Source organism: Embiotoca jacksoni, unplaced genomic scaffold (assembly GCF_022577435.1).
Source record: "Embiotoca jacksoni isolate LCO1_2020_lvr unplaced genomic scaffold, fEmbJac1.0.p SCAF_10, whole genome shotgun sequence".
Taxonomy (NCBI): Eukaryota; Metazoa; Chordata; class Actinopteri; family Embiotocidae; genus Embiotoca; species Embiotoca jacksoni.
In genome coordinates, this window is record NW_027185230.1 from 18,709,111 (window position 1) to 18,726,301 (window position 17,191).

Here is a 17,191-nt window from a genome sequence, read left to right on the forward strand (position 1 = left end):
AGGTGCTACAGGCCTCAGCCTCTCAGATATACCGTCCTGTGTAGTGAATAAACTAGGTGGCACAAGTGAGACATGTATGAATAATAGTGTGAAAGGCAGGATTTACAAAGGGAGTAGCGGGGAGGGTTTTGCTGTAGCAGCAGCAGATCACACGTTCACTGTGAACGGAAATGTTTGTGATTGCTTACGACTTTTTGGTTCTGGAGAATTTTGATGACCACGTTTCCCCAAGAAAAGACAGCAGTATTGTTTTGGAGTCACACTCACACATGCAGCAGTTCCCACCACGTCGGACTCTTTCCACCGTGGCTCTCACACTCTCCGATCTCCGTCCAGACATTATGCTTGTTTGTTATGTTTTCAACTTCCATATTTCCTCTGCTTTTCCTTTGAGTTGCTCCCCCCTCACCTCCAGCCACACAGCACGGAAACCCACAGGTCTGTGAACAACCCCCCACCCCACCTACCCCTCTTACAGTTATCCAAACAGTACCTTTGTTTTTTTGTTTTCAATGTCTGTATGTCTGGGAAAAGAGCTGGTGATCTGCAAAATAATAACAAAACACCTCTATAGCACAGAAGGAGAAAAGTCTGTTAAATTAGGACGAACACAGTGGCCAGTCTAACCCCGAGTGGCCCCATTAATTCCCAGCTTGCCTCTTTTTTCCTTTTAACGGCTTGGATGTCTGGCTCGTAGAATGAAACATGCACAGAGAAACGACAGAGAAAGAGCGGGGTGACCGAGGAGCAGCGCTGCACTAGTCTGTACAACGTTAATAAAGTGGCAGAAAAGGCCGTTGTCTTAAGATCCCTCTTTATGCCGGTCGTAATGGCAGCTTTTCCCTGTTTGCCTTTTCAAAAGGGCGAGGGTTACCCGTCAAGCACACAAAAAACATTTTCTCTCTCTTTCACGCTGCGCTGTTCACCTCTAAATAGGCAGAAGGACGGATTAGAGAGGAGAGAAGAAAGGGAGAGAAGAAAGCATGTCTTAGGGAGAGGAGTGAAAGAAGAGTTTGAAAAGCTCGTCTCGGAGCCAGATGAGGCCAATCTGGTTTTTTTAGCAGTGTGGGATCTCTCTCTCCCTCTCTATCTTTTTTTTTTTTTTCTGACCTGAATAAACAGCTATCAAAGGAGGAGGCGTCTTCCACGCCAGTGAACACACAAGGCCGAGTTCAGGGTCGCAGCTCAAAGTTGCATTTTAAATTCAAAAGAGTCGAAGCTCAGCACACAGATTCACGGAGGAAAATGAACGTCTGTACAAAATTCATGAAAATCCATCTATTTATTTTTGTCTGAATCTACAGCTTTGATACCGGTTCCTGATCTATACTTTTTTTCTGTACTATATATGTAAAATGACATTACACCCTACTGTACACATGTTTTATTTTCCATGCAGTTTAGAGGGGGAGAGTGTAAACCAGGTTATTTTCTGTCGCTACAATGAACTGATTTTTCTGTAAATACCTCAAGTGCAAGCTATCGCTAGATGCCTCATATGGCAGCTGTCATTAAACGGTATAATTTACCGATGTTCCCTAAACACCTCACAAGCCCTCCAGTTACTGCAGTTTGTGCAACTCAGACAGACATGTGGCCAAAATCTGTTGAAATAATAGTTCTAATGGAAGATTTACCTGAGTTGAAACGGAGTGATTTTATCATATAATAGCTAAATACTGAGGCTCACTGAAGCCCATCAGATTTATTCCTGTGTGAACGTAGCAAAGTACAAAAACGTGTGTGTGTGTGTGTGGCCAAAGATATCACAAATTTGGTACTGAAAAACAAAGCCTTTTTTGATCGTAGACGGTAAATGGGTCGGTGCCATGAAAGCATTGGAGTTTGGTACTTTTGCCCGTTTCTGGACCAATGTGGCGGAAAAACTCACTGACAAAACACCAGCGCCATCTCCAGAGTCCGAGTCAGACATACATCCTCCGAGAAAACAAGAGTAAAGACAGGGCGACATAAGGAAGGGCAAAGATCGGGTGCTCAAACATTTGAGGAGAACAGAGCAGGGTCAAGAGCGACCAAATCCAAAAACACTCACAGAGGAATACGTTCTGGCAATAAAACAAACCATTCTTCGTTTATTCTGAGATGCCGGCCAGAAATTCTGACCTCCGTGTCCTCCCTGTTTTCAGCTCACCTCACCCCTTCCTTCCCATCCTTCCCAGCAGACAGTAGTGTCAGACACATTTACACACAAACGGTTAAAGAGCTAATGCTAGCTGACAGGCAAAGTGATGCGGGGGTGGGGGGGGGACTATAGTTAATATTGATGAACATGAGCAGATGTTTTTTTTTTTTATTGTAGTTTATTTTTTTCATCCCCCTTTGCCTGTAAACATAATTGCTAAATGCTGATGTGGCACAACAACAGAGATGACCTTGTTCTTGAACTCTTGTTGTGACGTACGTCATCTGTTTTTTTTGGGTGATCGCCGTTATGAAGTCAGATTCTCTCTCACTCGCATATTGGAGATAAACACTCACCAGCACATCTGTGTTTACGTCTACTTCAGCACCGTTTGACAAAGTCAACCTGTTTACTGTGAATGCCTATAAAGTCAAAGTAACACTCAAAATAGAAAACTTTCAAGAAGAATTTTCTTTGAGTTTCATGTTTTTTTTTTCTTTTAAAAGAGAAAGTGAAACTTTCTTTAAATATCACACAGCAAGAAAAAAATTTTTTTTATTTGTCATCCCAAAATGACATTCGTGTGATTATTAATTCCAAATGCCACCAACACCGAGTTACATTATCTTCAAAAAGCAGCTTGTTTTTTGGGAAATTTTTTTTTGATAAATTGGAAAGACATTTAAACCAAAAGCAAAACTGCAGCATCATCGTGGTGATTAACGAAATAAACAAGAACACTTATTGACGCAAAAATGCAGAGGAAAGATTTTGAAGTATGGTCAGTGAGTGGGAAAGCATTCTGGAAATAGCCTTGTGGGTTTTCCGAGGGACATTCCTTTGTGGATATCAAGTATTATCTTCACCAACATCTGAAGTTTCCAAAGCCTCTAATGGGCCCCGTGTAAATCACCCAAACTGTTCGTGTGCAAAGCCGTCATCAAACACTGAAAAATGTTTGAGTCAGTGAAGAGCGGGCAGTCAGTGATACCACAGAGCTTTTTGTCTCGTAGGGGTGACGGCTATGGTGCGACAGAGAGTGAACAGAGGGTAAAGAGAGGAGGAGGTGGAGGAGGAGGAGGAGGAGGAGGAAGAGGAGGAGGAAGAGGAGGACACGGCAGCAGTAAAGGAGGAAATACTGAGCGGTCTGGAAGGGAGCAAGGACAAGGCAGCAAAAAATAGATCCAGAGAAGCGGAGAAGAGTCTAAAAGTTTTCCATTCTCCACTAAATTAACTGCTGAATGTGCTTTCCCCCCTCCCCCTCCCCCCCTCACACCCTCTTCAACTCTCCTGAGACTGCACCACACAAACCACACAATCATATGTTACTCTGATTCACCCGCAGATAAAGAGGGAGGAGGAGGAGGAGGAGGAGGGCGGGAGGGGAAAGGAAGGACCAGGTCTTTTCCACATGATTACCGGCCTCCTCGCTGCCTTTCATAACTTTAATAAAAAGCTGCTCAAACTCTCCACGTCATGAATGTCGTATCATTATGTCTGCCGGCGATGTGAGGAATGTAATTACTCTAATGAAATTAAACACTTTGCTTGTGATACACAGAGTGCTCGAGACAGGGTTAAATCTAGTAGCAGTACATGGTGAGAAAAGTCATGTTTCTGTGTGTGTGTGTGTGTGTGTGTGTGTGTGTGTGTGTGTGTGTGTGTGTAGCACCTGCATTATTCTCCTCGAGAGAAGAAGAGTGTGTGAAAGGTGAAAGTGAAGTGAGCTCCTCTGTGTAATCCTGTACAGTCTGGCTTATTAGCTCCACAAACTCCGTAGGACCACTGCTTTCCACAGCGTTGACATCCTGCAGTGTTTCCGCGGCAACACGGATGCAGTTTAGTGACACACTGATCTGCTCAATAGGTCTGACTGTCAGTCACTCCAGGACTCCAACTTATAATAGTCTCTTCTTTTTTTATATATATATAAGTAAAAGACCATTTGTGACAAACTACATCCCGTTTTGATGATAGCTGGAATCAAAGTTGTCACAGAGAAACAACAAAAGTTCTCACAGGTATTAAATTTGAAAATGTACCCGTCTATTACGCAACAAATAAAGTTTCTCTTAATGCATTTTTCAACAATCTGCAGTATTATTTAGTTCAGTCGAGTGTGAGACACAGATGTGGTTTTCGTGTTCACATTTTTGGATCTTTTACATTCAGAGATTCTGTCTGGATATTTTGGTCCCACGTGGAAAAAAAACCCTGCAGAATAGAGAAGACTCAAAATCTTTTCATTACACACAGCGCTGCTGAAAACACCAGCCTTTTCTAAATTAATCACAGAATTAATACTTCAAGTAAAAAATGTATTCTTTAAAAGTTGAATGTAAAGTCTGTGGTCGCAAGAGGAACAACAGCATCAGTGGAACAGTAATCTACATTTTGTTGTTTTACATTAATAAGATTGATGTATATTAACTATATATACAGTATATCATGTGTCATTCACTGTCACTCATCGCCGACTGCTTTCAATAAAGTGCTGTTATGCTGAAAATATGTTGCACAGTTGGGTTGAAAACTGCATCCTAACCTCCCATTTTTAGTGGACAGTCTCCATTTGAACCTGCCCACAAAAACACCATCTATAACAAGTACCTGAATTATGGGATGCAACCTAAAAATACACCCAAAGTACCCATGTAGGAAAGCTGTTAGTTGCCTTTTATGTGCCACCTGACTTTTCCCACTGATGTTCAATAATGACCAGCTCGGTCTAATTATAGCCTCCCTCACACCTGCAATTTAACCAGCACTAGTGAATTTGCTAAAAGTATTACACATGTTGACATCATGTGTTAACAAAAGCCAGAGTCAATTTTCCATGAAAATCACTCTGGAGGTTTGCCACTTCATGACCGAGTAAGAATAAATGTGCTCCCGCAGCTGTAGTGTGAACAAAAGATGCAGAAGTCAAAGCCAAAAAAGAAATCCTACTTCTGGTGGAAGCGGCAAATAATTCGGGGAGTAAAGACCGAGGCGCTCCTCTGAGTATTTATATATCTAAGTGTGACGTTAACACTGGTTTGGGACGTAGTGCTTCATATTTAATAAGCCAGTTTTAAGTATATATATCTTGACTTCTTTGGGTCAGTATCATTCAACATTTTTATTTTAATCAGGAGATTAATGCACAACTTGTACACTGGACCAACAATAGTTTTGACATGATAAATGTTCTGCTCTTTGAGAAGAAGCCAAACTGTCTTGTTTTATTTAATGCTTGTCTTGTTTTATTACTGAAAATGAAAAAGGAATGAAAAAAATCTCGTTGAGCATTCAAGCCTCAGGGAGGGCGGGACCTTGTGTTGTCTTTGACTGACAGCTGAGATGACAGTGGGACAAAGACATGATGTAAGCGATGCATCATGCGTGGTTTAAAAGCCAAAGGACATTATGCACATGTAACGTCATCTTTTTAGACAACAGCTTTTTACTTTGTTAGAGCGAACAAACTATTTGGCCTGCAAACTGTGAGCATCTATCAAGCTTGTGGTAAACTTTTCTTTGCTGGCCGGTACGATACACTGAGGTTCATGTATTGTATTATTTACGCAAAAAGCTAAAGAAGGAGGACCTTTAAATATGACACTTTGCCACTGAAGTTCAACACAAGCTAGAAAAGTGAAAACTATCTGTCATCCGTCGTGGAGCATCGAGAATAAAGGAAATCCTCAAATGAAACTGGGCTTTAATCCAGTAAACTACTGAAGTCTTCACATGTAAATATATTCACGTTTCATGTCGTTTTTTGCTTTCAAGCAAAGGCTGACGAAAACAATCAGCATCACATCATCTGCTGTAAAATGGTTAAAAGTATCGTGTGTATTTAAACAGTTTCAGTGCTCATTCATTTATAATAATTAATAGTTACCTCACAGTAAAAAAATATATATATATATATATATTCCAGACATATTGTGACAAAACTGAGAAGACACATAATGTAAATGACGAGAAGCAGACACAAGAAGGACTTTAGATCTCCATGAACAAATGATTAAAACTAACTTCCCAACTCAAACCGCCGTTTCCCTCCGCATGCAACTGAGCTCTTTCATAAACAGTCTTTCGAGAAATGACATCTTGCTCCATTCACCGCTCAGAGCTCAAACGCATGATTCAATTAGTTGCTATGGCTGCCGAGAATGTGTAACATGCAATTCATGCAGTAAATATGGTAGTGAAGGCATGTTTATGCATGATGAGTTTGTAGGACATGGTGCAATGCCACGGGTCAACTACTCTCTATATATCAAAGAGGCCTATCCCTCCCTGCGCTATGCTAACACAGCGAAATTAAACACATAAGGATACGTACAACTAACAAAAATCAAAGGAAAAAAAAGTTTTGCGCCTGGATGGAGAAATACGCAACATAACATCGAACCAGCAACGATAGCAACAGAATTTATTAGACATGTCCATTCACTCTCCCCAAAATATCTCTGTTTCTCAAGTTCACAGACTCTCACACACACACAGCAGAAAAAGCCAGAGATGTAAGCTTGTTTGGGTTTTACACACATGCAAAGACAAAAAAACAGTAAAAAAAAAAAAGAAAAGGGTTTTATTCCACTTACTGTTAAGCATTGCATATTCTCAGGGCGATTGGTCTCGGGGGCAGCACCATGGTTTGACAGCACAGCGTCTGAAATGTAGACAAAGGAATCACGGGCTGAGACAGTGCCTTTGGAGCACATTTCTCCCAAACAGCCGTCCGGATGCACAAAAATAAAGTCCTCAAATAGTTCTGAGTGTCCATAAAAGTGACTCGAATAGATAACAACAAGCAATTACGGCAACAGTTGTCTGCAGCAGCCTTTCCTGGGCTGGGACTCAAACTTCAGAGCGCACATAAAAAAAAACTAAAAAAAAAAACCAAAAAAAAGGCTTCAAAAAAACAAAAAAACAAACACAACAACAACAACAAAAAACAAAAAAACAGGCCGGCCGCGTTGAGGAAAAATCCGGCAAGATGCGAGGATCTCAACAAACTGCCCGAGAGAGGAGTGGAAGCGAGAACAAGTGAGAGGGAGGGAAGAGGGAAGGAGGAAGGAGGAAGGGAGGGCTGAAGAAGAGAAAAGGAACTCCTCTCTCACTCTATTATCCGTCCGTCACAGGGCTCCTGGGAAGTTGCTATGGTTACCGGGACTCACGCCTCAGTGTCCTTTTAACTATCGCTCATAAAGGCAGCATTCAGCTTTGGGCCACAATGCAGATCTCCCTCTCTCTCCCTCTCTCTCTGCCTCTCTTTCTGTCTCTGGGTTTCTTTCCGTTATATCCGTCTTGCACCTTTTTCCTTCTCAGCTTCTCCCCTTTTTTCCTCTCCGTCTCCCAAAACTTCACACAGAGTCTCCGGGTCCATCGCCTCCTCCAACCGCCGCCACCATCCCTCCGTTTGATGTGTTTATCTGTCCTTTATCCCTCCTCTCTTTTCTCTACGCTTTCGTCACACCCCGACCTCCATCACCCTGGGAGACGTTATCCCTCCTCAGGCCCGTCCGAACTCCGTCAGCGCCGTCCAAAGAGCCAAAACATCAGTCAGAGAGTGTTCAAATGTTTGAGTGCACTCCAGTTAACCTCGTGAAAAGTTGTAACATCGACATTATACACATACTCTGAATTACCAATTTAATTAGCAATTAACTCAATTACAGTGTCGCTGATGGTATATAATTAAAATGTTTCCCTGCATTTTATTCTTTACAATAAAATAACGCTGGATTACACGACACTTGGCAGTAAAACATGTATTTGTAGGAAGGACCATCCTCCCCCACAAAAAAAAAACCCACATCAGCCATTCTACAAATGACAAAAAAAAGGAAGTTTAAGTTCAAGTGAGTTTCAAGTATTCAGTAGTTATTTGTCTCTTGTCCGCTGAGAGCCGAGGAGGAAGTCAGATAACAAAACGGGCGATATTTCTTTCTCGTTTCCTTCTTTAAGACAACTTTAATTACTTTTAACAGCGACCGTGATCCTTCACTGAAACTAACGGAGTGGTTAGACTTGTAATCATGACAAACAAAGAGTCCCTGAGCTTTATTTCCTTATCTTACTCCAAAGTTTGATCTTTTCCTGAAACTATCCAAGTCATGTTTGTGACTGAACCAACCAAACTCTAACACTAGCAGCAAATCCATCAGTGTTTATGTGAATAATTTAGGAGGGCAATTAAAAAGATCTTTTTTTCACGTATAGTTTGGAGGATATCCTTAAAACCTCTTTTAAAACATAAAAATCTTAATTTATCTGTTATATACAGATTTATTAGTTTTTTTTCATACTAAAGCCTTCATGTCTATAATAACATTGATTTAACTACACTACACTTCAAATTGAAGGTGAACACAGGGGATGTTTTAACCTTCAACAGATGAATGTAAAAAGTTATTGTAAATAATCACCCATACATCATTCTACACACTAAAGATTAGAAATCCAAGTAAAGTAAAAGAAAAAACTTTTTTTGAGTGGAAGGGAACTTTAAAACAGAACAAAGATTCTGCACACAGTTTTTACTTTCCAGTGCAAACCCTATAGTTTAACTCCAGCCATTTTAGTTGTCATAGTAACCCCAAGTCTGTTTAAAAAAAAAAGAAGTGATTTTGTCACTGTGAATCTGAAACCTCCAGGGGTCCAGAGAAAAGAGAAGAGCTAACCTGGCTGGCATTAAGCCCAGAAGACGAGCCTTTTGTCTGGGTAAGACATGAGCGGCACAGGGCATATGAGGGTAGCGACTTGGAGCAGCTGGCAACGAGAAAACAGACAGCATGACTGACATAAAGAGAGGGGGAAGAAAGAGGAATAATAACAGACGGAGACAGCAGACAGTGGGAAAAGTATACACGAGACACATTCAAGAAACCAGAGGGAAAAAAAATAAATGGGTAGTCGAGTGGAGTAGAAGAAGATTTAAGAAAGACAGATTATGACACTAAAGAGAAAAAGAGGCAAATTAAGACACGCAAAAGACAAGAAATCAAAAGATGTTGGCAGTCTGTTGCTGTTGAGTCAGCCGGTCTCTGATCTGCCAGAATATAAACAGCCCTTGAATTTGCTCGAGTCCCTCAATGCGCCACTCACCCATTCACTTGACACCCAGCCGATCTTTTCACCTGCTGTCGCCCACAAACAAACAAACACTTGCTGGAGAGAGTTGAAGGGGAGTTGCCTCGACTTTTCTTAAAGTCATCTCAAGCATCTGGAAATGATTGTTTAAACTGCACAAATTAGCACAGCGTATAAATACAAGCACTGACGAGAGGCGAGGACGAGCGATGTGACTGGCAATCATGAAATATGGGGTGTTTCTGCCAGCTGTGCATGAATATAATAATGCTCAGTGTAATATTTTTAAGGATGTGATCATCACAATCTCAAAATGCTGAGATGGCAGAATACAAACTGTCCTCTTCCACTGAAAGACTTACTAAGAAAAATGCAAGATTACATTTTTCACTTCTTTATGTCTAATTTGAGCTGATAACATTAGAGCTGCTATGTGGAATGAGATTTTAAACAAAGAAAAGAGGCTTATTTTAGTCAAATCTGATTTAAAACACTGCAAAAAGTACTGGGACAGTGAAAATCTACATTCACTTAAAGGGAATGTAACTAAGGGAAACATTTCCTGTACAAGTTAATTACTTCACCTTTTATATGATTGAAGTTCAAGTTGATTTTTTTATTACAACACCAAAAAAATACATCCTATAAAATATTGTGTATCTCCGAACCAGGGCCCAAACAAAAACAAAAAAAAGAGACAGTCCTCCAAAAGACGACCCAATTGGTCTTTTTGTGCAAGCAGCAAATTATAAACCGCAGCCACACCGTAGATGTTAAAGTTAAGCCTCTGGTGGTCGTAGAAATCAATAATTGAGTTGGCGTCTATAGACAGAGGATGGTCTGGGTAAGATGCAGACAGCCGTTTAGTGTTGCCATGACGACAAAAGTCGCGTAACTTAAAGGAAGCAGTCAAGTCATGAACTCAACCCAAATCCTCATCTTTCCCTAACCGAGGGATTTTTTTTTATTTATTTTTTTACCAAACCCAACTAAATGGTGGCACTAAATGAGGAAACATTCCTGCGGGTTCTGTTTTCATCAAGTTTTCATCAAGACCCAAAAAGGTCCACGTAACACACCAGCAATTCAAAATAAGCACATGTTTTTCGTAAAACAATACACATTTCTCAGTTTCCACATTCGATGTGTTGTCTTTGGTCTGTTTTCAGTGAAATATGGGTTTATATGATCTGCATTCTGTTTTTATTTACACACTACACAGCAACCTTTGTTTTAGAAATGGAGTTGTAAATATACACATCAATATAAAGTCAAACAGTAAATAGGACTGATATTGTGTAGTCTATCTTTAATATTTTAGATACGAGTTGCTGTACTCCTAATAATACGTTTAGTGTTGTTTTAACCTATTTTACTCCCCCCCCCCCCCCCCCCCCCACTCCCCTCCCCCCCCCCCCACACACACACACACTGTTTACTTTACAAAGTGATTTCTGGCAATGGCTTGAAGCTGGATTGGACCAGTTTAAAGCTCAGTGAACATGCGTCTCTGAGCATGTCGGCTTCTACAATCTGACGTCCAACAACCAACGCGTTGCTGCAGAGATCACCGAGCACACATCCAAACCACCAGAGGTCTTTATACTGCGGCAGCACCGATGTCTGGTGGAGCATAGCTTCAAGTAAACACAGTCACAAGATGATGTTCCAGCTTCAAACATCCCTTCAGAAAAATATAGTGACATCAAGATGAGCTCTTTAAAACTCCGTACAAAACATTTGTGAAAACATGATTGTGAAAAATTTGAATAGGATTTGCGCTGCTTTGGGTTGATGACGTTAACGATATCGACATCCGAGTAGTTTGGTAAATAAATGTGTGACTCAGTACGAGGCTGAGAGAGTGAATGCAGCCTCAGGCTGTTTGTTTTGTTGGTCAATGGACAAAATTGACTGTCAAGAAAAAGAAAAGTGTGTCGAGTGATGCTGCAGCAAATGTTGGATCCAGCTCAGGTCTTTCATATTTCCTCTTTGACCACACAGTGTTGCAGTGTGTTGCATATTCCTTTATAACTATTTGTACACAGGTGCTGCTGTCTCATCACAAAACTTCTTAATTTTTCTCAATGTTAAACTGGCTTCAGTGAATGTTGATTCCATACAAGCAGTTTCTTTAAATGATTTTTCTATCAATTTTCAGACAAAAGCTCCTTTTACTGTCGTAAGATGAGAAAGATCCTTTAGGAAAGGTCGACCGGGCATCAGTGGCAATAAAACCTCAACAAATAAGTGCCATCGTTTACTTATTTATTTGTTTTTCTTTGCCACGTCGCTCGTTACGGGACACAAGCAACACGGAGAAACTTTGAGGGATCGTCGTGTTTTCACGATGGACGTCGAGTTTCTCTTCGCCATCATCTCGCTGAAACAGAGCAGTGATGTCTAAGAGCCAATTATCTCGTTATTTTTTCAGTCTTCACAAAGGGGGAAGAGTTTTTATCTATGTAACTATAGCAGGTAATTACAGGACAACTTAGCGAGAGACTTTTTGCTATTAAAAATCTGACAAATGGGCAGATGACCGGATTTTGTGCTGAAAGGACAAGACCTTAAGGATTACATAATTTAACCCAACATTGAGCTTTAAATGAGACTATTGCAAGACACTCATAAGAAAAAAAAGAGCCTTGACAGGGACTTCAGGCATTTGACCACTTTTTAAGTCCCGCAAACTGCAACACAAATGTAGGACATACATGAATACTGTAGTAAAAACATCTGGCCTGTTTAAGGATGCACAGGTAATGAACTGTGTTCACCACACATACAGGAGTGCATTTTATTTATGCTCGATTTATCTGCACACTATCAGTCAAAAGCATTTTAAATCACGACATAAGAGCACCATTCAAATTTAAATAACAGAGCAAGTACGAGATACGTTAGTGCCCTGATTCTGACTCATTTATTGCATGATGCCATGTAGAAAAAGGCAAGATGGTGACTTATGGGCAGTCTGATTGAACAGACAGCAGTGACTGACGCATTTCATTTCCTGTTTCTGTCTTGAGGAAGAAACAACAGCCAGAAAGGATTATGCCGTCTGTCCAGTCACTTAAAGTGTTCCAGGATTTGGTCCCTGATAGAGATTAGTAAAAAAAATAAAATTAAAAAAAAGGATTTGTGTTGAACAAGCATAGAAATGTTCAGAGACTGGGATGAAATTTTATATACAATCTAAATTGTTCCACCAAATTTCACAAATCATAAACTTCAACTATCATCAGTTTATCAGGTTCAGCAGTAACAGCTTCAATACGACACAAACTGAAGAAGAATTTACCAACAAAATCTTTGATTTCACCAGCAGGCACGAGAATCCTAAAAATCCTTCTGTCTTAAGGAACCAGTGTTTTGTTGGAGCGAATTTTTACCAGATCTGAACTCATTAATATGGATTTTTATGTAGTGGCATTGTGACCAAGCTGCTCGGTGTGTGTGCACACTGAAGGAGCACATTGTTCTCCACAGAGAGGTGTGAAAAGGTGCTGTGGAGGTTTTAAATAATTCAAACTGAACTGAAATCAAGACGATCACAACTGCAGCTCTCCGAAGAGGAAAACTCTTTAAAGGGTAAATATTGTGCAATGTTGGATTTCCATTTCTTTTTCTACAATAAAGCAGGTCCAGCTGCAGCATACACTGCTGCTCCACTGTTGGCTTTTCTATTGCTGCTGTTGTGGCTGTTAAACTGTGGATGAGTTGTTTTCAGCATCATAACCCCTGAAAAATTACAGTCACTGTCAGAATTTGATTCATTTGGTCTGGTTAACACTTTTAAAGTCTATAAGAGCTGCAGCATTGAATCATTTTATCCCAATTTTCAATTTAGCATAAGGCAAAACCGGAGCATGCCCAGTTTGTATTCACCCGGCCAGCGTGGGAATGTCTCACCAGACACCAGATTTAAAAACTCTATATACTGTAAGAATACAGATTTAGCTGTTGTGAAAGCATTAATCAGCATCATGTGAACTTGAATGCAAGTAACGGGCGTTGCAAATGAAACGCATTGTGAAATAAAGGACCTTTAAAAGCCGACCGTTTAAGGAAAAGAGATTAATTTCTTTTAAGAATATGAACATCTGCATATCTGCAGAACCGGATCTGAATATCTTCCTGTCTATCTTCCCTCCAGTCTTGCCCACTCAGTCCCGCCGACCATCTGCAGACCCAACACGTCTGCCCATCAGCGAATTGTTGATGTGAAATCACTTTGTGTCGATGACAGCTTAAGCTCTCCGGGTTCATTGCTTCTGACCCGGACACGTGGAAGCGACCGCCCACTTCCGATTAAAGTCTGTGCTATTTCTGAAGGTTTCGCTGTCTGCGGAGATTCACGGCTGTGATGCACACCCACGACCCGACCGCTCCTGGTTAACATCTGTCTGAGCCTCTTGACAGCTTCGTCGACCCGTTCGGTGAATTGTTATGAGGGCGAGACTTCACTGAAAACAGGTTGTTTTCTCCGCCGACATGCTGCTTTCTTATTGCAGGAGGAGCAGCGGTGCTGCTAATAACAATAATGAAGCCTCTGTTCTAGTCCAACGCTCCTTTAAGTCACGGCATTGTGACAACAAGCGAAGTAGATAAATGTCATTCAATCATCATTTATTTCCTAATTATAGCTGTGCTGTTCCTAACCTGGCAGGTCAGGTTTAATTGACCAGGGATGAATAAGTAAAGCTGAATACAGAATAAAAGGTATTTTAACAGTCTGTATTCATAAGCCAGAGAAGCAGATAAGGTTTCCTCTGAAATCAAAAAGCAGTCAGACTATAAATTTACATTTGAGTATACAGCCTGAGTCTTACTTGACCGACTTGTCAGAGATGTTATAAATAACTCCCGGCCGAGTTTTCCCTTGTAGGAAGGTGGACTTGTGAGTAACCTGAGTGTGACGTGTCCACCGCAGTACACGTCAACAGAGATGATCCAGCTACTATAATCAGTCATTAAGTGTTTAGATAAGCCCAAATTTCAGTAGAAAAGCTTTACAAATGCTGTGCACCATGTTCTTCTGTTAGACTAAGAAACCGCCGGTTGTTTTCTGTTGTTAACAAGGCGGTTCATGAAAAAAAAAAAAAAGTATATTTTAACTAGCATTATTAGATTATTACATTTTATTACATTTCTCTGTGATCTAGCACAGTCACAATATTACGTATTACATTTTATTTCAGCTCAAAAAAAATATACATTTAAATAATTGAATATCCAAAACGAGTGACGTGAGGCCGACTGTCAGCTTCAACTAACTAACGAGCTTTAGTTTACTAGGAGAGTTTAGAGTTGCGGGCCGCCATGGTTGTGTTATTATATAATACAGTGTCAAAAGAGCAGAATGTGTAGCACAGTAGCACAGAGCTGAGAGCTGAAAGCACAACCTATTGAGTCAAAAAGCTTCACTTCGGATCAAGTGGATATCAGCCTTGGGTCAATGTTAACCTTCGGAGCATCTGCAAGGCACGTCAGACATACATACAATTACACACACACACACACATACACACACACACACACACACACACACACACCCTACTGAATTCAATTTATAATACATTCCCCCTCCCCCACCATGTCCAACCGCTCCAATATAAATTAATCACATAGTGTACGTTTTAATCTGCTGATTTAAAGGCACAGCTCGCCATCTGGAAAAGCTTGGCCGTGCTTACGGACGGTTGGGACGGTGTCTGGCTTCCCCGCCCGTCCCCTCTGAAAAGTGAAACAAATGCGCGTATCGTGCAGATGACACACTTTTTTTTTTTTAAGCGCAAGACCCAGTGGGTGTTCTGCTATTTTTTGCTCCCATGCATACACAGACCACCTGACCCACATCGTAAGCTCGTCGGAGCGAAGTGCATTAGCCACGGTCAGAAACACACACACGTACATGTCACCGTGGGTCAGCTGTCTCTGCTGACACATTATACGCTCGCCAAATAAGCAGAGCGAAGGGAGAGTTTCTCCAACACCTCTTGCCCCTCTTTGTTAGCAGAAATGAACGCGCAGGATGCGGCTTTAAGCATTTTAGGCAACTTCAAAACTATCACATTATCATAATTTGTGGGTTTTACCTTCCTCTTTCATACTCGACTATTAATATGTTAATATATATACATTTTCCTTTTACAAACCGACAGAATAAGCTCTGAATACACTCCAAATTAGATTGAATATCAGTGTATCCTGCATTGTTTGTATTTCTAGGTGTAGAACAGCCTTTAAAGCCCTTTGCACAACGTCACTGTGAGCTTCCTAACACGGCAAAACAAAACGTGTCCTGAAAAATCAGCGCTAATTGCGCCGTCACGCCTTATTTCAAAAAATGTTGTTCAGCTGCCAGTCATGCAAGCCCTCACAATTCAGCCTCTCAACTCATGTTAAGTGAATTCAGATGGCAGCCCTTTTTATTGTAGCCCGACAGTGTAATTAGCTGTCAATGCTCAGCAGATAGGTTTTGTTGTGTAAGAAAAAAAATAAACTCCGCCTGAGCCACAATGGTACCAGAAAGTAAAGACAGGCATGACTTATGACTTTCTAAAATGTATTCTGTATAATTAGTAGGGGGAAAAAGTGTATTTTCTTTATAAAAGCAGTGGCAACATCAGTACAACTTATTAGAGGAATAACAGTCTTTTCTTAAGATTTTGTTTTTGGCCATAACAGATTTCTGCATTTACTGTGTGATCCAAAGCCAGCCTTCAATTTTCCTTCCCATTAGGTCAGGCTGACGCTGCATCATGTGTAGATGGAGCTGCCAGCGTCGTAGTCCAGCGTAATTCTGGGATTTGGCCTGACGATGGGCGGCCTGTGAAACGGCTCAGGTCTCTGAGTGAGGGATTAGTGAGGCACACTGATCCAAACGGTGCACCTCTGGGGAGAGCCTGTGCACATTAACAAGGATTAACTAGCAGACCGGTAAAAGACTTGATACAACAGATGATTTTTGCTAACAAAGTTGGACATTCTTTCAAAGTGGATACGGCATCATAGCACTGAGCAGTGCGTCTGTTTACATGAATAGGGTTTGAGGTCGAAGTCAGCCAGACAGATATTTTGGTTCTCAGCCTCTGGTCAGAGTTAAATAGTTGTGACTTCAGCCTGGTTTGCCTAAATGACCTAAAAAGGAACGTCTGCATCGCATTGCAAGTATACGAGAAGTACCTTATCTTTTTGTCCCTAAAATAAAAGGCATTACACGTATAGGCTGGTTAGAAACAAGTACTTTAGTCATGTGATACCGCAATTCATGTTGGAAAGTTAACTCTGAACTCTTTTCAGATTACATTTATCTTTTCATCTTTGTATGTTTATCTACCTAATATGAAATCCTTCCTTATTCTCTACTTTCTTAAACTTAACTCACTGGCAGGGAGGATGATGAATAGTAAATACCATCTAATCTAATCTTTCTACATAACCTTGGATAACTAATATTTGTATATCATGAGCATCTACAACATGTTTTCTCTAATCCGTGTGAAACTCCTTCCGTACTGCCGGGTGTAAGATGGCACGCAAGACGGCACCTCTTCAACCCAGGGCTCGAAAGAACAGCCGACTTGTGCAGATCTTGCGTCCCATAATTCCCCTGAGTGCCGCACAAAAACAATAAACAAAACAAAAACTGTAATCATCCAACACACACAACTATCCACATCTCCTGCAGGACAGAACCTCCCAGCGAGAACACAAATATTACTTTGATATGAACATGAAACAATAAAAAGTTTCCAACTAATGTCTTTCAACTCACCTTAAAAAGAAACTGTGTCGTAGGGATCAATATTTTTTTTATTAATTTAACATGAACAGTGAAAGATGTTACGTCTAAACAGTTGGTGGTAGATTCACAGTTTTTGAGTGCTGCCATGACATCATCATTTGACAGCAGAAGTTAAAAGACAGATGATGACATGCAGCAGAATGATCATT

General features: G+C 40.8%; 1 protein-coding gene across 5 annotated transcripts in view; it reads right to left on the reverse strand.

Annotated features, from left to right (window-relative positions):
- The window catches only part of rgs3a (regulator of G protein signaling 3a), a 119,616-nt gene that overhangs the window by 81,247 nt on the left and 21,178 nt on the right, over positions 1-17,191 (reverse strand). For 2 of the 5 annotated variants that reach the window (XM_069171579.1, XM_069171598.1), the window contains one exon: positions 6,739-6,806. In XM_069171579.1, the coding sequence (XP_069027680.1) occupies positions 6,739-6,806 (68 nt within the window). Of the gene's footprint in view, positions 1-6,738; positions 6,807-7,257; positions 7,365-8,820; positions 8,841-9,244; positions 9,282-17,191 lie in introns of those variants that run through there. The other 3 variants (XM_069171592.1, XM_069171612.1, XM_069171606.1) reach the window with 3 other exon arrangements.